The following is a 22,652-nucleotide window of genomic DNA, read 5'->3' on the forward strand; positions in this document are numbered from 1 at the left end:
CTTTCAAAATAACAAATATCTACAAAGGGAATGCCTGCTCTGCGCCAAGCGCTTGGGTAAGGAGGCTCTCTAAAATGCTTGGGGAAACTCAAGAAAATCTAGTCCATTTTTTCGCCTCTCAGATTCTAATACTGCTTCCTGAGAGCACTCAAGTCTCTCCCTTGTTTTCCAGCTTCCTAGCTGAGATGGTATTTATAGAGGTTCTGGCAAAAATTTTAGAAATCTGAACAGCAAGTTTATGATGAAGGGATAGGATTTTTTTTTTTTTTGCGGTACGCGGGCCTCTCACTGCCGTGGCCTCTCCCGTTGTGGTGCACAGGCTCCGGACACGCAGGCTCAGTGGCCATGGCTCACAGGCCCAGCCGTGGCATGTGGGATCTTCCCGGACTGGGGCACGAACCCGTGTCCCCTGAATTGGCAGGCGGACTCTCAACCACTGCGCCACCAGGGAAGTCCTGTCTTTGTTTTTAATCACTGCCCTTACTCCTCCTCCTCGCTTGGCTTCAGTATCTCCGCCCACTTTATTTCCCTCTCTCGTCCACTTACTTATATGTGTTTGTGGTTGTGGTGATGATGTCATTTGAAATGTGTTCACAGCCTTTTGAACATATTAGGAGACAAAAGCATTAATACATTCAAGAAATAACTCGATACAGCTTTATGATAATTTTCTAAGTTTCTAAATCACCTTTCAAGTTTTGTTCCTGGTCTCTTTCAAACTTCCATTTTTCCTTCATTGCTTCTTCAACTTCCTCTCTTGTTACAACTGCTAATCCCTTTGACTTCTCCTCACTCAGTTCCTTTAGTAGGTTCCTTATGTGCCAAATCTGTTCATCCTTTAAGCGTTTATTCTGTCATGAATATCAACAGTTGTTAATTACATCTGCTGAAGTGCTTCCATTGATTTCCCTCAAATAGAGTTACACATTGAGGTTTGCAAAATGACAGATATTTAATGAAATAAGTTATTCAATAACATGTCTAAAGAACATATGGAATATGGAAGACTCAAAATTAAACCCATCAATACAGTAATCACTGAAGAGGAAGTTACATACTAAAACCTGCGTTATTAATCTGCCAGTCTATCACCCTATCATAGGATCGGTGAACATTAAAATTAGATTTCAGAGGTCAGTTTCTTCAACTCCCACAAACACCTTGCTTTTCTAGGAAACGTCGTTCATTTAGTCAATATTTATGGGGCATCTACCATATGCCAGGTAGTCTTCTAGACACTAGGAATATATCAGTGAACAAAACAGACAAAAGTACTGCTCTTGTGGAATTTACATTATTCTTTGCTTTTCTCACAAATGACCCTAATTCTCTTGTTCTGGGCTGATGGTTACTATTTCAATACTCCACACCTGAAGTATGGACTGTGTTCCTTTTGTGAATATCCCACCTATGTTTCCAAGTTTCTTACTTAATCAACTTAGAGTTTATTCTTGCCCTTCCTAGCTTATTATGTATATGTAGAGATATTTTACTGTGTGTGAACTTAATACCTTTTCCTTGTAATTTTCTTAGCCTCCCTTTAAGTTTCAATCCTCACTTTCCTGGTGTCTCTCCTTCAATTTCTTAAACCTAATAAAATGCACAAACTTAAAATATTCTAATACTTCTTTTAAAAATTATTTTTCCTATAATTTAACATTCTCTTTACTATAGCTTTTTCAACATTATATTTTATTTCTGATATTCACATCTTTTATCCTCTTAACCTACATGGATACTCTACTGTAAGAGTATTTTCTTTCCCAAAATTTATTCTCTGGGCCAGTGCTTTGCAGACTTCAATGTGTATACCCAACACTTGGGGACCTTTTTAAAATGCAGATTCTGGTTCAGTAAGTTTGGTATGAAGCCTGCAATTCTGCACTTCTGATAAGCTCCAGGTGATGCCAAGCCTGCTGGCCCGCAACCCACAGTTTGGGTAGCAAACTTCTTTCAGGTAATCCAAATATCTGTGATTTATTGATAGTGCTACGGCCTACTAAAACTTAATTCTTTAACACTTAATCCAACAAACTTTAAAGTTGAGGGCTGAAAAATTTGATTTCTAGTTTAATAAACTCCCTGGACAGGATTATGTAACCTTAGTGCTCTTTAAGTTATTCCACAGGCTGCGTGACATTATTGCCATTTCAGTGCATTAGAATTTTAATTTAAAACTTTGATAACCTGAAAGAAAGCAACAGACAATTAACTTTATGATGATGCTCAGTATTGAGAAATACAGGCCAAAAAAAAAAAAAGACTGGGACTGGACAGGCTTTCAGTGATTTAAAAAAAATGGAAATAAAGATTAAAAAGATATGGGCTTCCCTGGTGGCGCGGTGGTTGAGAGTCCGCCTGCCGATGCAGGGGACATGGGCTTGTGCCCCGGTCCGGGAGGATCCCATGTGCCGCGGGGCGGCTGGGCCCGTGAGCCATGGCCGCTGAGCCTGCGCGTCCAGAGCCTGTGCTCCGCAACGGGAGAGGCCGCAACAGTGAGAGGCCCGCGTACCGCAAAAAAAAAAAAAAAAAAAAAAAAAGGTTAAAAAATATGATATTCAAAATTTGGTCGTTTAACTTCTCTGATCTTTTGTTTGTAATATTCTAAAGTATCATAATGCTGTCTCTGAAGAATTTTTAGTACCGAAGCGTTCATAATATATCTGAAAACTGAATCTCTTTCCTTCTGTGTAAAATCTTATTGGGCATGATGTAAGCAGGAATGGTGGAATAAGACTTCTGAAAATCCTCTCCTTCATAAAAGCAATGAGAAAAAGTTGGCAAAAATTGTCAAAATCAACTTTTCAGAACTCTTGAAATTAAAGGCTTTGCAGTAACTTCCAGGGAGTGTTTATTCAAGAAAAATGGTTGAATCTTGGTAAGGACAAGTGAGCTTTGTGGCATTTTAACGTGCTCTAAAAACCAAAAGCCCAAGGTTACGGTAAAAACCAGCAACTTAGCAGCCTGGGGTTGAGGGTCATGGAGAGAAGTGAGGGGAACAGAACTCTTCCAAAGCTCAATTCCCAAATAACAGTCATTATTTGACCTACCTGGTAATTCCCTGGAAAAATCCCACTGGGAAACCTTGTCTTTATTTGACCTGAGTCAAAGCTTACCCAATGTGTGACCAGCCTTTTCCCAGATTGATGTTGGTCAAAAACAATCAGAGGCAGATGTTTGTCAAAAATAATCAACAATTGTTGAACATTACAGCTCCCTGAGGCGGTAATAAAAGTTGAGGTAAACAACAAGCTGACCAAAAACTTTGAAAGAAAGCTGCAGATGAGATGTCCATAGAGAGCTTTGAAAGCTCTGACATATTCCTGGGAATCTAAAAGGCCACATGCATGTATAGGGCATATATATAAATTTAATAACATCTATATTAAACTTCCCAAATCCTGTATGAATTTCAAATAGAAAGGAAATGTGTCTGACAATGTTATAAAATTCGCTATGTCTGAAAAATTATTTTGAGCTACATACCAAAATAAAATTTATTTAAATATATCCACCAATATGCTAAAAAACATTTATCTTACGAAGTGAAGTACATTTATTATTTGAGGTAAGAATAATTATCACATTATAAAATAGAAGAAAGGAAATTTAGTAATTAAGCTACAAAGAAAGGATTAATTTTGTTTTGTTATAAGGCCATCTCATGGTCTTTTTTTTTTAACTTTTTAAGACTCACAAGAACAAGAATAGAAGTTGCCAAAATAGGACACACAGTTCCCATCTACTATTCACCCAGCTTTCCCCAATGATAACATCTTATCTAATGATAGTACAGTATCAAAACCAGGAAATTGACATTGGTACAATGTTATTAACTGAACTAGAGACTTTATTTGGATTTCACCAGTTTTTACATTTTTTTAGTGTATAGTTGTGATATTGTAATCTATAAAAATATGTTTATTTGGTCATTCAGATGACTAAAACATATTTCTTAGCTATATTTGGTTTTCACCCATAGTTCCTGGTCCACAGTGCCCAAAACCCTTGGAATTTCTGCCATCACAATTGGGTTTATGTTAATGAAAGTGACTTTTGAATCCCACAGGTGGGGAAAGAGGGAAGGGGCCTGGTTGCCAGGAGAACCAACCAAATTATTAGAGGGTTGGAACTTTCATTCCCTCCCCCTGATTTCCGGGGAAGGGAGAGGGACTTGAGGTTGAATCAGCCGCTATTGGCCAATGATTTAGTCAATCATGATTATGTAATGAAGCCGCCATTAAAACCGGAACAAGGAGCGTCTTTTGGTCCTTTTTGAGAGAGCTTCCATGTGACACTGTGTTAGGCCCCAAGCTTCATAAGGACAGAAGCTCCTTTGTTCAGGACTTTGCTCTATGTATCTCTTCATCTGGCTGTTGATTTTGATTCATATCCTTTAATATCCTTTTTATGATAAATCAGTAATCTAGTGAGTAAATGGGTTTTCCTGAGTTCTGGGAGCCATTCTAGCAAATTAATTGAACCTGAGGAAGGGGTTGTGCGAGCCTCTGATTTATAGCCAGTCGGTCAGAAGCACAAATAACAACCTGGGCTTGCAGCTGGCGTCTGAAGTGGAGGGTGGTCTTGTGGGACTGAGCCCTTTACCTGTGGAATCTGATTCTGTCTCCTGGTAGGTAGTGTCAGAGTTGAGCTGAACTCTCAGACACCCCGTTTGTGTCTGAGATTCTCTTGCTGGTGAGAGGAAGCCTCCACACATACAAGTTGAAACTGGGTCGGGAACCCTTTCAATAGGATTATGAATTCTGTCACATATACATATGAGAAGTATCACCATGAAGATGGCATTTGAAGCCATGATGTTAAATAAGATGATCCAGAGAGAGTTTAGAGTGAAAGAGAAGGATGGAGATCAGAACCTTGATAAATACCCTAATTAAAGGGTGGTTCTAGGAAAAAAAACAATGAAAACCAAGAAGAAATGATCAGAGAAGTAGAAGGAAATTTAAGAGTGATATCCTGGAACCCAAAGGAAAAAGAGTTTCAAGATGACAGGAGTGACTGCTGAAGGAGTAAGGAGTAAAGAAAGGACTACAAAGAGTCCATTGAACCTGGCTAACTGGTCATTAACAACTTTTGCTAGAGCGGCTGTAGGGGAATAGCAGGAGTGAAAGTATGTGTCGGGAAGTAAGGATGTGGACACACTGAACTATGAAATATCTAATGATGTAGTGGAGCAATGAATGCAAACAGAGAAAGAAAGATAATAAACATCTAAACAGAACTAAACACATAGGAAGAGATGATGGGTAGGAAGGGAGAGAGGCATTTCCGATTTCCACATAACTGAAGAGAAAAATATATCTTGCTAATGAGTCATGTTTAACTTAGCAATTTAAATATCTGTGACCTCAAATTTTTTTCCTCCCACTGGTGTTTGTGTGAATCAACTCAACATATATTTATTGAACATCTACTCATGCTGGGCCTTTCTGGAGAAACAAAGGTAAGATTTGATTGCTGCTGCCTAAAGGGCTTTCAAGTGAATAATGGAGAAATATTTTTACATGACATCCTAGCTCAGATGGGGGGAATGAACAGGGGCTAGCCAAGAGAAGAGCATTTCAGGAAGAGGAAACAGCCTTTTTGTTGTAAAGGTACCATAGTAAGAAAAAGATTGGGTTTTCTAATATTTAAAAGAAGCAGGGGTAAGCAAAGGGTGGGGCGGCTGGAGACAAGATTGGAGAGGTGAGCAGAGGTCAGCTTTTGCAGGGCCTTGAAGACTTTAGGAAGGACTATGGATTTTACTTTCTGTGCAGTAGGAAGCCACTGCAGGGTTTTAAGCACTGAAAAGTTTACCGTATTCCAAGGATAATTCTGGTTGCACTGTGGAAAATGTACTGGTTAGAGGAAGGATGGGTAAGAGAAGATGGTGGCTTAAACTGTGGCAATAGCAGCATAAATGGAAAGAAATAGATACATACAGTTGAGCTAGAGTCTGCATTACCATGCTCCTCACTGCTGGGTCCACTAATGACTCCAAGACCTATCGCATTTTGAGCTAATCCTCATGGAAACAAGAACTTTGTTTCTGGCTCCAATTGATGGGTTATGGGAAAGTGATTCCTCAGTCCTGATCTGTTGTCCTTTCCACAACCAAATGGAAATCCCAAAGCTGGCCTGGGAGTTCCCATGCTGACCACTAGGGGATGTGCATTGGCCCCTTGATGGCAGCTCACACTCATGTGCTCTGGAATCACATCATGCGGAACCTGCCTCCAAGTGCCTAAGCCAGACTTCCCCTTTCCACTCTCATCTACAGACTTCAGTTTCTTAGATCCTATTGCAAGTATTTGATTCTTCAGAATCATGACAATGTCAGGGTCACAGTTATATCACCACCAGGGCTTGTCTTGCCCAATACATACTTGCTGAACAAATGAACAAATTCACCCTATAAGGAAGACAGGAACCCTCATTTTACAAGGGGGAAATTGAGGCTTACACCAGTTTGGCCAAAATGACATCAGCAGGAAGTTGTACAGTCAGGATGCAAATTTAGGTCTCTGACCCAAATTCTGTTAAAATTTGTAGTCTTTTTAGACAAAAGCCAAATAAAACAAGTGTGGAAATTTCAGGGTACATATAAAATAAATGTTTTAATAGCGGACACCCTCAGTATTTCCTCACTCATGAGACCCCTTAAGGGCTAAGTTGTATGCGCCATCATTTACTGCTTCCTAACTTTCTGTTGGTCCTGAGAGTCATATACAGCACCCCTTTGATAGTCATTTTATTCTAATTTCATAAAAATAAATCACTTAAACAATAAATTAGTCATTTTAACAACTGAGATTGTACTTTTCAGATAATATTTACATATGCACACACTCTGAAAATCTAAAGGAAAACAGATACAGAAATTTAAAATAGAGAACCAATGTTTTATAGTGTGGTTAAATAAGAATTTAAAAGATAAATGTGGTTGCAGAGCTTTAAAATTTTCAACATAAGATTCAGTGTCCGCATGATCTAAATAACACAATTCAAGCTGACTTCCTTTGACATTATAATTAATATAATAAGAACAGCAGTATCCTCTTGTCTCCCATGTACAAAAATGTATTTAAATATAGTGTAAATTTATCAACTCGAAGAGCTAAAGAAGATAATTTCCTAGAGTTCATTTCATCATAACTCACAATTTTTTAAAGCATTTGTGTAAATGTTTAATGACTAGATATTGGCTTTAAATTTTATACTTACTCTTTCTTGATACTTTTGGTTCTTTTCTCTCATTTTCTTTATTTGAGCCATGTATCGTTCTACTGCATTTTCCTTTATTTGACAGCTGATAACAAAGACAAGATGTATTTTACAATTGTTTGCCTTAGGAAAAACTAATGAGATAAAATTTAAAAATTAATCTAAATTAATTTGAATTGAAATAAAGTATTAAACCTATTATAAAGACCCATTTAGGGATAAGAATCTTAAGTGATTTTGTGTTTCTGAGTATATTTTACTCACTAAAATATGTATTAGAGAGATAACTTCAAGTTTTTAAAACTTGTCGTTGTGGATGTGGTTTCATATACATTCCTGCATCCCTGACAACCTGAATTTTCTGAACTGTATCAAACTCAAAGACACCACCAGACGTTTTCAAAATAATATCTGCCAGCAGCTGCCAGCCGCAACCTTATGGTCTCAAGGTCTCCCCTTATAACTGTGTGATGATTTTGGACCCCAACCAATCCTTGCTTAACAAGCACCCTTACTTCTTGCCAGCTCCAATCCTAATTCTTGACAAACAACGTGTAACTGTGGTTTTTTGCCTATATAAGCCCCCCCATTTCGTAGTCAGTGGAACACAATTCAAGTGCTTCTTGAATCTGTGTCTCCTGGGCTATAGTCCTCAGTTTGGCTTGTATAAAACTCTTTTCTATTTTTATTACAGGTTGTTTGTTGAGTATTTGCCTCAACATAGTAATGTGTCAACTTCCTTCTTCCATGCAATTTCATTGAAAATTCTGAGAAAGAAAACAAAGTTGGATTCCAAAAAAGAATCTACAATTTTATCTTTTTAAACCCACAACTATATCCATACCTATTTCTATCTCTATATACATACTCATTATAGAAAAGTGGGTTTGGGGGAATAAGTATAAAGGAAAAAATAAAAACCACCATTACCTAGAGATGATCACTTTATAGATTTAGCATTATGTAATAAGATATTTTGAGAGAGGGAGAGAAAGACCACATTCACATAACTTTTAATACAGTATATTGTTATAATTGTTCTATTGTATTATTACTTATTATTGTTAATCTCTTACTGTGCCTAATTAATAAATTAAACTTTATCATAGGTATACATGTATAGGAAAAAACATAGTATATAAAGGGTTCGGTACTATCTGTGATTTCAGGCATCCACTGGGAGTCTAGGAGCGTAATCCCTGAGGATACAGGGTGGGGGAGAGACTAAGAGATGATCACTTTATAGGTTCAACACTGGCAGTCTCAGCTTTTCACAAACAACCATATAGGTTCATGACTTTATTTTCTTGAGATAGATTTTGTTTTAAGTTAACTGTTTGGAATTGACTACCTACTGTGTGCCCTCGGCTCTTTGTCAGGAGCTGAGATTGTATAAGAGAAATATAAGATGCTGCCAGGGGACCCTTGGATAATCCTTCCTCAGATGGTGGAGGGAGGTGTCCTGGCTATTTGTCATGTGACAAAAGTCCTGTTACCTCGGAACACATGGAATGAGTAAAGCATCACCGGAAGAGCACAGTGAGGCCTAGGCTGTTCAGTCCATGAGATTATTTATTTAGTTTTAACAAAGGAAAGAGAACAAAAGCATGGGAATGTTCAACTTGCGTCTCTCACTAGATCATGAGAACTTTTAAACGTGTGCCTCTTTGTAAACCTCTGTTAAAGAGGAGAAAGACTGCCCTCTGGTTGACCCAGAAGAGAGAGAAGGAGCTGTAAGTGGATGTCATCACTGTGAGCCGTGGAAGCAGATTAGAGACCAGAGTGTAATCACAGAGCTGGACTTTTTGTCCACCTCTGCTAAGACAAGATGAGCGAAGTTTTCAGTTATGCTGAGAAATGAGTGCAGGTACAATCTGGTCATCACTTAATTGTTATCTAGAAAATAAAGGGAACTTCGTTAAAAGTCCCTTCCCATGGATGTTTCTCTCTCAGTGTTCTGACCCTTTTACTCACTATCTTCTAAAAAGAATATATGAATAGATTTGGAGTCTTGCAGGGAGATGGATTTTCCCTGAATGTTGTTAAAAACAATTCTCTTAAACAAAGGCCTAGTCACCAGCAGTGTGGACTCCTGACTTTCAACCTTGTTGCCCTCCAATAAATGGCTTCCCATTTCCAAAGCCCAAGTGTTCCACAGGGGTCTGCTTATCTGACTCTTGCCTAAACCCCTAGAGTCTGCTCTGCCCTCTCTCCCTCAATCTGCCATTTCTCACTTCCTAGACTGTGATAAGCTCTTCCTCACCCCAGCCTTTTTTCCATAAGCCTTCTGTCCATCACTCTCTGTCTCCTTAACACCTGTTCCTCTTTCAGAGGTTAGCTCAGCATCGCTTCCTCAAACAAGCTTTTCCTGATCTATTTCAAGTCCTTCAGTTACAACTAAGCCCGTGAGCCACAACTACTGAGCCCGCGAGCCACAACTACTGAAGTGCTTTTGAGCACTTCATTTTCCATTGGAGTCATATGAGTCTTAGCAGCAATGATTGCCACTTATGTATGGGAACTTTGGGATTTCATAAACAGCTTACTGATAGTCGAGAAGTGCTTCACTGATAGGCAATTTGACCTCTTTTGGCGGTCCATCTTGAATATCCTTTTTATTTGTTTTTGACGTGTTTTCCATTGTGTTGCTTAGCTAGAAAGAAGAATACCTGTTTTAAAAAGAGACATAGGAAGAATAAATAAATTCTCTGTCCCTCTACTTGTATTTACGAGATAAAGCACTGCTGGGACTTAATTTAAAACTGGCTCTTCCATCCAGATTGCTTCCACGTCCCGAGAGCTAACATCCACCACAATGCTGGGACCTCATGAATCAACTGGATTCTTGAGTCTGGTGAGTTCCATGCTTAGCCCAGGTGCAGCATTCCCCCACCCAAAACTGTCTGAGACTCACTCTCTTACATTATCCATCAACAACTGTTGCCCCTGTCAAGCTTCTTTAAGAGCAAGGGCTAAACTTTTTCAATCATTTAATGTCTCCACAGTGTTTGGCAGAGTGCACCACATGTAACAGCAGCTCGATATATGTCTTTTAGTTTTTAAAAAGTAAGACAAAACAAAAGCACAACTTTCTATGAGCACCAAGAGACTAGGCTCCAAAAGAATTAGAACTGGGATCCAAAAGAATTAGGTTTGGCCAGGATTGTTATAAAGAACAAATAAAAGGACACATTAAAGTGTTTTTTAAATGGTTAAGAGGTTTACAAATGCAAAATAATAAGAAGAATGATAATAATAATGTGTTATCATTAACAGTAACTGTTCATCAGCTATTAATTGCTTTTGTAACTAATAATAAAAACTATCAAAACTAATATTTTTTAAACGAGAAAATCAGGCCCAAGTTTCTTAGATTTTTATGGGAAGCAGAAATACCTTGTGGATTTGGTATGGATACTAATGCACATCTTTTAAGATCGTAGTCTTCCTTGACAGATTTTTATCTTTTGATTTTTATTAATCTCAAGAAAATAAGTGCCTAACCTTCAATCAGTGTGTTAGTAGTTGGGTGTGGTAGAAAGAACATAACCTTTGTAATTATTTGTTAAAATGGCTGGAAACTCCATGAGAGTGGGGATGATGTAATTCTTGTGCATTACTGTATTTCCCCACCTAGCACAGTAGATGCAGTCCTTGTCAAATGAATGAATGGACAGGTGGATGAATCAGGCAGACATATTTCAATCCTAGATCCACCATCTTTTACCTGTGTGACCTTGAGTAGGTTACTGAATCTTTTTGAGCTTCAGTTCCATCATTTCCTAAAGTGAGAACAAAAATCTTATTCTAGGGCTTCCCTGGTGGCGCAGTGGTTGAGAGTCCGCCTGCCAATGCAGAGGACACGGGTTCATGCCCCGGTCCGGGAAGATCCCACATGCCGCGGAGCGGCTGGGCCTGTGAGCCATGGCCGCTGAGCCTGCGCGTCCAGAGCCTGTGCTCCGCAACGGGAGAGGCCACAACAGTGAGAGGCCCGCGTACCACAAAAAAACAAAAACAAAAAATCTTATTCTAAACGCTGTAGTAAGGATTAAATAAGTTAATATTTAAAGCACCTAGCATAGTGTCTGACATATAGAAAGAGCTTAATAAGCATTCTGCCCCTTTAGTTATGGCTCCAGATTATGCTTCTTTAAATTTCGGGTAACTAAAGCAGAGGATGTCTGCCTGCTGCCAAGTATGATGAGAGGTGTAAAGACTAATCCAAGTGGTTTGCTGCTGTCAGCCTTCATCGCTGATTTGGATCACTGAATAGGCAATCTACACAGGTCATTCAGATCCAAAGTGGAGAAACTCTGAAATGAAAACATACTTTTCCCCCGCAGACATGCTGCTTACATAACCAGACCTCCAGCAAGGCTCAGTCTTTGTGGCTGAGACTTTTCTTTTCTAGCCAAGCATGTTCATCTCTGCATCCTAATAGATTCTAGTATTCATGCATGCAAATATACTACAATACTTTTTAACTGAAAATCACAAAGGTGACACATCAAAAAGATTTAATATATTAAGACACGGTAATATATTAAGGGATATCTTCTCAGATATGAAAGTATTGAGAATAATTCTATAAGCTACACACCAAAATGTTTCATTATACCATCACAGGTCACAGAAACTTATCAGCTAGGAAAAAAATTTGCTTTCTTTTGTTTCAGATGTAGAATTGAATTTTTATATTATTTTCTATTTTAGAATTTGAATGTTTAAATTGACTTGCACAAAAACATAGCATGTTGTCAAATATTTCATTTTATAATAACAGTATTTAACAAAAACTTTTACTATAAAATATTTTATTTAAAAGGTAAAACAACATTAATTTCTAATTTTTTTTCTGAGTCATATAGAAGAGATCAAGAGTTATGGTTCCCACCTATGGTACCCATCTGGTGCTGGAGGAAAAATGACCTCATCTTGCCCAATTACTTCAGTTACCTGGCTCTAATGTTTTCAACTCTCTGACCAATGTACAATTAGTTACCTAACTGCAGCTCATGGCAAAGGATTTTAATAAAATATGAGTGAAAATGTAGATCCATTAAGCACAAATGATTTGTGCATAAACTATATTAAGATTCATTGTTTCACACACTTTACAGAAAATTAGTAAGCCAATTGGATTGCCTGCTTAATAGCTGCCTTTTTGCAATGAGCTAATGACATTCCCTCAAAATGTACTTTTGCATTAATGTACTACAAACAACGGGGATTTTAATAAACATTTACAAGGATTTACAGTTCCTGACCACCTAGAGGATTTCTATCTCAGCATGTCTTTTTTTTTTTTTGATGTGGACCACTTTTTTAAAGTCTTTATTGAATTTGTTACAATATTGCTTCTGTTTTATGTTTTGGTTTTCTGGCCCTGAGGCATGTGAGATCTTAGCTCCCCAACCAGGGATTGAATCCTCACCCTCTGCACTGGAAGGTGAAGTCTTAACCACTGGATTTCCAGGGAAGTCCCAGATGTCTATCTCAGTAAAAGGTGAGAATTCTAGAAAAATTGTCACAAAGTAACGTAATTATCTTCCAGGAAGATTTCACTTAAAATAATTCCTGACAGACACCTAATCGGCTTTGTCAGTAATTTCAAACATCTATTTAGTGCCTGTTCTCTGTGTGGCAATTTTCCTGGCCCTTGGTTATAAAATGTAGAAGAGGTGAGAACTCTACTCAGACTGATAGGAAGAAAGTAGCATACTCTAGCAGAACCTAAAAAAAAAAAAAGAGCAACTTTAAAAGGCTTGAGAAAACCATACAAGTAATGAATGCTAGAGAGATCTTCACCCAGGGCATGACCTTTTGTGTGTGTCTGTTTTTCCTCTCCCAACTCTGTTTGGGCATCAATAACACACACTATATATAGTGAGGGCAGGTGAGGAGGGTGGGTTTGAAGGACTCAGGTATCCAGCCTTTTCAGAGACTATTTCATAATCATTTTCTGTCAGAAAATGTTTCAAAAAATATTCCCCAAATGCTTCTCAGTGAAAAGTAAGAAGTCTATTTAGTAAAAAGGGACATATAGTAGCCATCTTCTTCAAATGAGCTGTTATCCCATAATGGTTTACTTGACTTTGCAAAATTACCCAAAAAACAAGGAGTGCGTCCCTTCCTGCACAGTCTCAGGATCCTGGCTCAATACCTAGAAAGCTCCTAATGACTTTTCTCATGACTTTGTGGAGCCATGAATATCCAGAAGCCTCCTAACGACTCCTTTCAAATCTTGTGGAGGCTGGGAGGGGTGGCAATTCTGCCCTAATACCTTCCCAGACGTTTGAAATGGATCCTGTTTTTTAGCTAATGTTTTATATAAATGTAGATTAAAATGGAAGATGTTTACTTAATAGCATTAGTAATGACAAAAGTTCTGAATAAGATTCCATCAGGGGTTGACAGCACAATTTAGTTAAAAGGTCTCTATATGGGTGCCGGAAGTCTTAAAGTTTATTCATGGCTTTACCATTAACAAGCTATAACATTATGTAAATCTAACAACAACAACGATAATAATGAAGTACTTCGAAGAGCCTTTGTTAAAGAGCAAACCTAAAAGGCACACGTCTAACTATCAAGGCACTCATCTTCAGCAAAACATAACTCCTTAAATACTGAATAGTAACTACTTCAGCAACTCATATCTTTGGGAATTCAAACACAGATGTTGGCACATAGGTCAGCATCTCCCATGGGCACAAACTAGATGTTCAGTAAATGTCTGATGTAAATGACTGACTGGCAAATAAATAATGCATGCTCACTTTCTTTCCTAGTGGCCCTATTTATTTGCTCATAACGTTGTATATACCCTGAATTTGGAAAGTAAAATAACTTTTAAACTCAAATTCTCAATTTGGCTAGAACACATTTTCAATACAATTGAAAACATTTTAGAAATGCTCTCCAGCACGTGTTAAAAAAAAAACAAAAACAAAAAACAAAAAACCTGAATGCATTTAAAGCCTCTTAGTAGTGATATCACCTAACAGTTAGTTTTACAAAATTTCAGACCCATCTCTTTTTGTATAGATTATGTATATATAGCCCCAAACAGCTTTAAAATGTAAGATAGAGCCAGTTTTGAGATATGATAAATAACTATACATTCAAATCAAGGTATTTAAAAATATCTAGATGGATGACATTTTCAACTTTCACTTGCACGACTGACAATGTGCATTACGTTAGCATGTATTTTCTTTACCAATACAAATCCTTTGGTTAGTGGCACATTTTTGAACTACAGATCTCAAATTATATTGGATTCTTAGCTTAAAAATTGGTGTCTTTTGATCCAGAATTGCTAATAACAAATAGTTGGAAACGCTGTATATTATACTAACTTTTCTAGCAACCGGAACTACATTTTTTTCAACTCCTACTGTCCTTCAATTTTAGAAGTGTCAAAAAACAAAAGAAACATAACTCTGAAGAGAATATTGTAAGGATAATGGAAATACATGCAGTACCTTTACACTCTGATGGTGGAGGAGAACAAAAAGCCTTCTCTCCTTCAAAGAGCAGCGGTGAATGAAGACGACCAACTGGGGCTGGGTCTTGGGGCTGGTGGAAAGGAAATCCGTGAGCAATTATTACACACACCGATAAACACCCAGTCTTATTATTTTCCTTCTCTGCCTTCACAGAAACCTTTTCTTCCCTCTCAGATGGGACATCTCCTCCCACCTCCCAACGGTTTCCTCAAGTCTCTCCGCCCAGCAGAGCATTATGGGGTAAGAAGGGGAATGAGGAAACAAATAGGCCGCTATACAAATCTAACAAGTTAATAAAAGAAAGAAACCAAGTGTTCTGTTTAGAAGGATGCTGCCAGCAGCCAGGGCAAAAAGCCGAAACCAGCCTATGGATTGGGTGGGTGAGGGTGAAACGCCATCAAGCCCACACGGAGCACTTATAAGGTACCTGCAGTGGGAGGGGTTCTGTGCTGGTACGGAGAAGGGTTCCAGGGTTTGCGGGGTACTCATTCTAAAGGCATTCACCAGACTGGGAATTCAGTGAGAAGAGACTAAGAAGATGAGTCTAGACCTAGCTCCTCCACCAGGGAGTTTTATAACCTCGGACAGGTCTCTAACCCGCTCTGACCCTCAGTTTCTCTTCCATCTTTCCTACTTCCTGTCGGAGTTATTAATGAGGCTCTAATGCTTTGGAAAATTGTCAAGTGATAAAGCCCCACACAAATGGAAGGCATTAGTTTACTGAGCACCTACTGTGCGCTAGAGACTGTGAGGGCAAACCTGAATCAAATTCAGATCTGAAAATCCAGAAAGGCAAATAAGCAATGTATCCAGGGGTTCTATTGCAAGGCGGAAAAAGAGATGGGTTAATATTCCGATCAGATCAAAAGTTCTTCCTCCCTCTGTGTCTCCTGGGTGAAAAGGAGGGGTCGGCCTATGAGAATCCTTCTCAGCGGCTCCTAACCGCCCAGAATTTCGCCCGGCGCAGGACCCCAGAAGGTTGGGACCCCAGGACCATTTTGCGGCAGAGTAAGCAGCAGGGCCGTTGGGGTGGGGCGGAGATGCTCGTAAAGTCTTAAGTGTCAGACTGGAAGGACTCGGGGCCGAGCGAGGAGGCTAGGCAGCCTTCTGAACTCCTCCCCTCGACGGCTTCCAGGTGCGGATACAGTAACGGGTCCGGAAGTAGTACTCGCGTCAGGCCGGCGGACCAGGCCCACTCCACAGTCGTCGCCGCGGCGCCCTCCGTTTCCAAGGCGACCGGCGAGCTAGGGCCACCCCCGCCCACCACTAAACAGCCGCGAGCTGCGGGCCAGGCGCGCCACCTGGTGGTAGCAAGGGGAACAATCAGGCCGAGGTCTCGCGCTGCCTCCCTGAGGGTACCGCGCCCTCCCACCTTCTTCCCGCGGGGTTGTCACCGCCGCAAGCCACCCAGCTTACTCCACAAGACGCGCTCGCCCACCTTGCCTCCCTCTAGTGGCAAACCGGGAAGTGGTGAGAAGTGTAGAGACTTGACGTCCGGGCTCTGTGTTGTGACAGTAAGCCGCTCACTTGTTTCTTCCCCTGTAAAATGAGACGTCAGGACTGGTCTGTGGTTTTCAAGCAGCGCGTAGCCTCCTACGATGTTGGGATGTGTGCGCGTGACGGGGATTCAGCGCGCCCCCGCCACCCCTACCAGCCCCTTCCACCTGGGCAGCTTTTCTCCTGTCTACTTTTGTTTTGTGTAAGAGTTCTTTTAACTCCAAAGAGAAGTGCAAACCCCTGGACTAAATGCTTATAAGGTAACTTACAGCTTTAAAAGTCCTTGATCCGGCTTGTTTTCTTTCTCGTTTTACTTTTTTGCTTCTAAACCTTAAGAAAACCAGTATAGATTTTGTCTTTCCCTCTCTTTCCACTTTTGGCAGCTCTCTCCTAATTCAGGGGGAAAAATATCACACACCTACAACCGCTAACGTTCCTCTCTTCCTCATCTGCGTTCGTTCTCATTCTCTGCCTCAAGACAATTTCTTACAACCTGAGAGCACTTAGTTAGAGTCAATTATTCATCCTTTTGTCCCCAGAAGACAAAAATGAGGCACTCTCTTGGGCCTCCACTCTCTGCATAAGTCTCCTGTTTGGCATTCTTGAATTTGATTTAAAAAATACATTTTCATATGTTTTATGACTAATGCTGTTACATTAATACATATTAAGAACTTAAGGAAGGGAACTGAAGCAGTGAATAAAAATATTAATTACCTTTGGTTAAGGTAGTTTTTCTCATCAGTAAAAAGTCATCCAAAACCTAGCCAGTTTGAGATCATGTATGTCTCCTATCTCATTCGAACCGCCCTTTATTCTATTAGTGTTATATATTTCTTTAGGGCCAATTATAATAATAACAACAGGTGGGGATATGGGGTAAAATTACTGAATAGAGTTCGATGCAAGAGGGACAAAAAAAGCTACCACACAAATTTTTTAAAGCATGGGGATTTTTTTGTTGCTGTTCAATGGAAAAACAATTTTGTGATTCTTCAGTACTTTGAATTCATTCCTAAATCACTTTCTATAAATCTTAGGCCAGTTTCTTTTGCTAAAGCCTGGGCCCATGGTCAAAAATGTACTTTTACCCTATCATTTATCTCCTGTGCAGTTTTTCTTATGGTGTTTGCCAGTTTGTGGTCAAACAGTGAAGCCAGATAAAAACCATTTACAGAGTTTCCTCATTTGACCTTGATTTTCTGTTAGCCTTGCCATGTTGAATGAGGCAGAAATAGAGGCAGGAGAGTTTCTGTGGTAGAAAAAGCCAAATATGTTGTCTGATTTTGGCAAAAACACAAAGAACTTGTTTGGTATGTTCTGTTGCTAAGCATTTTATACTTTAAAATCTATTTTCATTACCTCTGCAAATAGACCGTAAGACAATCAACTAAATGTATTAATATTAAATCTCACAATAATTTTTAGGAACACAAGCTAGTGATTAACCCATTGGCTTTGTAAACCAGTTCAAACTTCTAGTAAATCAGAGCTTTTACTGACAACAAAGTTACTTTTTTTTTTTTTTTTTTTGCGGTAGGCGGGCCTCTCACTGTTGTGGCCTCTCCCGCTGCGGAGCACAGGCTCCAGACGCGGAGGCTCAGCGGCCATGCCTCACAAGCCCAGCCGCTCCGCGGCATGTGGGATCTTCCCGGACCGGGGCACAAACCTGCGTCCCCTGCATCGGCAGGAGGACTCTCAACCACTGCGCCACCAGGGAAGCCCCAAAGTTATTTTTGAGAAATATAAAAGCCCTGCTATAACTTCTTATCCAAAAACGTTGTTCCTGACAAATTTGAAACAGTTAAATTGGTGTTTTGCCAAAAAAAAAAAAACAGTCATAAAGTAAAATATTCTCTTGAGGGGAAAAGTTTACATCACCTTTAAGCAGGCATGGTGACAAACTCATAGAGGAGATTATGTTTTGACCCATCATCAACAGCATGATGAGTCTCAAAAGAACTTAGCTAAGTGAAAAAGCCGAGTGTGAGAAATTATATACTACATCACATGAACTTCTAGAAAATCCTGAAAGCAGATCACTGGTTGCCTAGTGCTGATGGGGGGAATGAGGGGATTGACTACAAGGGGGCAGGAGGGAACTTTTTAGGATGAAGGAAATGTTCTATAACTTGATTGCAGTGGTGGTTACAGGGTATATGTATTTGTTAAAACTCATCAAATTATCTTTAAATGGGTGTGTTGTATATAAATTATATGTTTAAAAGTTAATTTAAAAAATAGCTAAAGTTATTTGACAACTCCTCTCATCAAGACATGGGGTCTCTGTTTCCTCTTCTTGAATCTGGTGGTCTTTATGACTGCTTCAACCAAGAGAATATGGCAGAAATAACTCTATGTTACTTCCAAGGCTAGGTCATAAAAACTCATGCAGCTTCTTCCAGGTTCTTTTGGGATACTTGCTCTGAGGGAGGCCAGCTGCCACGTAAAAAGTCTACTTTGAGACGACCATGCTAGAGAGAGCACGTGTAGGCTCTGTGGTTAACCAACTGAGTCCTGCCTTCCAGCCCACAAAGTGCCAGGCCTGTGAGTGAAACCACCTTGGATCCTCCCAACCAGCCCATGCATCCGCTGAGTATTGCTGAGTTGATCTCATTGATCCCACAAGGAGCAAGAGATCACCAATTACTAACCTACAGAATCTGAGATTCGGTTGTTTTAAGCCACTGAGCTTTGATAGTGCATTAGTTGTCCATCGCTATATGACAAATTACCCCAACGTTTAGTGATTGAAGACAACAATAATCACTTATTATCTCACGGTTTCTATGCATCAGGAATTTAGGAGCAAGTTGACTGGGCAGTTCTAACTTGGAGTATCTCATGAGGGCAGATGTTAGACAGATTCTGTCTCTGCCTAAAGGAGCTTTCAGTCTAGGAAGAGGGAGGGGCAGACAAATTAATAGGCAACTGCAACAGAGCTAGATAACCCCTGGAACAGGGGTAGAAGCAGAGTGCTAAGGGAAAACCGAGCCCAGCCTTGAGGGTCAAGGAAAAATTCCTAGAGGAAGTGAGGTCTAAACTGAGTCTTGACAGTGGGCAGGAATGAGTCAGTTTGGAGGGTGTGAGAGGGGCTGGGACAGAGGCCTGGGCAGGTACAAAGGCCTAGAGGTGAAAATGAACATGACGAGTTTCTCATGGAGCTGAAAGAAATTTACTAATGGTTAGATCATAGGGTCCCAGAGAGAAGCAAGGAGCGAGAGGGGAGGCTGGAGAAGCAAGCAGGGGCAGATCCTGATGGGTCCTCTGAACCACGCTCTTTTATGATAACTAATGTTCACTCTGGCCCCAGTGTGGAGGAGGATGGGAGAAGTCAGGATGGGGACAGTTTCCGGGATGAACTCCACTGACCACAGTTCCAATCTTTTTCTGCCTAAGAGCCTCTCCCTTAGGTCTAGTTTCTGGTCCAAGAAACATGTCTCAGGATCTGCCTTTTGCCAGATTGCAGCGACTGGCAAAAAGAATGACCTCATCTTCCTGGCTCAAGTTATCAGCTTGCCTAATCTCTGGAGCCTTCTATGACTCAGGTGAGATGCCTACCTCCACACCAGGAAGTAGTCTATGAAGCTCCACCTCCAGCAAACATATGAAAGGAATTATTATTTTTTTAACATCTTTATTGGAGTATAATTGCTTTACAATGTTGTGTTAGTTTCTGCTGTATAACAAAGTGAACAGCTATACGTATACATATATCCCCATATCTCCTCCCTCTTGCGTCTGCCTCCCACCCTCCCTATCCCACCCCTCCCTCTTGCATCTCCCTCCCACCCTCCCTATCCTACCCCTCTAGGGGGAGCTGATCTCCCTGTGCTATGCGGCTACTTCCCACTCGCAATCTATTTTACACTTGGTAGTGTATAGATGTCCGTGCCACTCTCTCATGGAGTAACACTACCTCATATCTGGAGAATAGGGCAGTATAGATAATAATTTCCACCTTTTAAGGACTGTATTCATATAATTTTTTCCCCCTTGCTTTTTTTATTATTGTGGTAAGAACACATGAGATCTGCCCTCTTAACAAAATCTTAAGTGTATAATACAATATTGTTAGCTATAGGCACTATATTTAATAGCAGATCTCTAAAATTTATGCATCTGGCATAAATGAAACTTTGTTGAATAGCAGCTCCCCATTTCCCCCTCCTATGAGCTTGATTATTTTAGATATTCCGTATAAGTGGAATCATGTAGTATTTGTCCTTCTGTGACTGGCTTTATCCATGTTTATCCATGTTGTTGCAAATGGTAGTATTTTCTTCTTCCCTTAAAGATACGTAATATTCCATTATATGAATGTACCATGTTTTGTTTATCCATTCATTTTTCAATGGACATTGAAGTTGTTTCCATATTTTGGTTATTGTGACTAATACTGCAGTGAACACAGGAGTGAAGATATCTCTTTGAGATCCTGATTTCAATTCTTTTGGATAAATACCCAGAAATAGGATTGCTGGATCCTATGGTAGTTCTATTTTAAATTTTTTGAAGAACCTCCATACGTTTTTTCCCAAATTTTAAATTCACAATTCAGTAGCTTTCCTGTCTATCAGAAACACTGATTTAGAATAGACTATGGGAAAATGTGTCATTTAAAAATATCACAAAAAGAACAAAGTGTTTAACTACATACTGCTAGCATATGTTCAAAACCTAAATAATAATTTTTTTAAAGTTCTCAAAACTTTTGACTTAGCATATTGCATTGGAAAGGAAATGCGTGCCTGAAGAGAAAATATATAACATTGAAGAATGTCAATTCTTTCCAAAGAAATGTATAAGTTTAATGCAGATCTACAAAAAAGTATTTGTTTGCAGAAGGGAAAATAATTGGGACATTTTCAGGACTATAATTCAATATTAGCACATCCAAGTTAGTGTGCTGTATTTTTAAATGAAAAGAAATAATGAGGTTTTGGGTTACTCCCTACACTTCATATGGTGTTGAAAAATACTAAATATTTTACCTTTTATACAGCACACTAGCTAAGAAAACCATTGCAAAAGACCACATTATGTGATTCCTTTTAGAAGATATTTCCAGAAAAAGAAAAGATTTCCAGAGACAAAAATTGAGAGAGGGGGCTTCCCTGGTGGCGCAGTGGTTGAGAGTCCGCCTGCCGATGCAGGGGACACGGGTTCGTGCCCCGGTCCGGGAAGATCCCACATGCCGCGGAGCGGCTGGGCCCGTGAGCCATGTCCGCTGAGCCTGCGCGTCCGGAGCCTGTGCTCCGCAGCGGGAGAGGCCACAACAGTGAGAGGCCCACGTACCGCAAAAAAAAAAAAAAATTGAGAGACTTCAGTTAGGGCTGTACACAGTAGGGTCACCAGCAGGGGGACCACTTGGAGACAGAACTGTCCAAATGAGGGATGTGTAGCTCAACAGTGCGCTGCAGAGAGAAGTCTTTGGGTGCTGAAATTGAAAGATCCTTCTAGTGAATGCACTTGACTTTGCGAATTGCTCATTGTGGTGTCTAGAGAGACTGAGAGACGTAGGATACAGAACCACACTTTGTTGATCTTATTTTCTTTAAGAACATGAAATTTGGAGTAAGTCCAGAGTTTTTCTGAAGCTGCTTACCAGCTGTGTGACCTTGGATAAGTTACTTCTCTTTTCTGCACCACAATTCCTCATCTGTAAATGGAGATAATATTGCATACCTCTCTGGGCTGTTCGGAAGGTTAAATAAATGCCTGGTACAATTCCTGGCATGTAGTAGGTTCCCAATAAATATTAATTCTCCATCATACTCCTTCTAAAATATTATTTTAGAGGGAATGCCAGAAAGTAGGAAAAGTGGAGCTCTTCTGGGTCATATTTCCCATGTGGCTGGTCTGGTGGGACCCAAACATGCATCTCTGACCCAGCTGCAAACCTGTACACCCAGCTGCCTACTCAACATCAGTTAGATGTATCACAGGCCCCAAACTCATTATCTCCTACCCCCTCTAACCTGCCCCTTCTCCTCGAGACTGTGTCCATATTCAGTCAATAGCACCAGCATCTACTTAGCTGTTCAAGCCTGAAGATGGGAGTTATTCTCAACTCTTTCCTTTCCCCAGACCCTAGACCTAATCAACCTTCGAGTTCTGTCAGTCTACCTAGAAATTCGGTAGATTGAACCCATTCATTAATTTTAATCAAAAATATTTGTTGAGCAGCTCGCTTTGAACTAAGCACCATGTCAGGTTCTGTCTTCACTGCCTTCTCCCTAATCCGGGTCACAGTTTTCTCCTATTGACTGAAGAAATAGGTTCCCAACTAGTTGCCCTGAATCTACTTTTTATTTCCTCTAATCCTTTCTCCACGTTCTTCCAGAGATTCATTCCTTTGCTTAAGACCTTAAGTGGCTTCCCACAGAGCCCTCAGGAAAGAATTACTGACACAACTGG

General features: G+C 39.9%; 1 protein-coding gene across 1 annotated transcript in view; it reads right to left on the reverse strand.

Moving 5' to 3' along the window:
- Nucleotides 1–16,265, reverse strand: part of CCDC83 (coiled-coil domain containing 83) — a 44,310-nt gene extending 28,045 nt beyond the window's left edge. Inside the window, exons 1-5 of the mRNA XM_060017242.1 lie at nucleotides 16,174–16,265; nucleotides 14,712–14,805; nucleotides 9,771–9,893; nucleotides 7,225–7,309; nucleotides 689–851 (exon numbers count right to left, since the gene is read on the reverse strand). Coding sequence (XP_059873225.1) covers nucleotides 689–851; nucleotides 7,225–7,309; nucleotides 9,771–9,865 — 343 coding nt within the window. The 5' untranslated portion in view covers nucleotides 9,866–9,893; nucleotides 14,712–14,805; nucleotides 16,174–16,265. The remainder of the gene's footprint in view (nucleotides 1–688; nucleotides 852–7,224; nucleotides 7,310–9,770; nucleotides 9,894–14,711; nucleotides 14,806–16,173) is intronic.
- Nucleotides 16,266–22,652: the final 6,387 nt, after the last annotated feature.

This window comes from Delphinus delphis, chromosome 8 (assembly GCF_949987515.2).
Source record: "Delphinus delphis chromosome 8, mDelDel1.2, whole genome shotgun sequence".
Classification (NCBI taxonomy): Eukaryota; Metazoa; Chordata; class Mammalia; order Artiodactyla; family Delphinidae; genus Delphinus; species Delphinus delphis.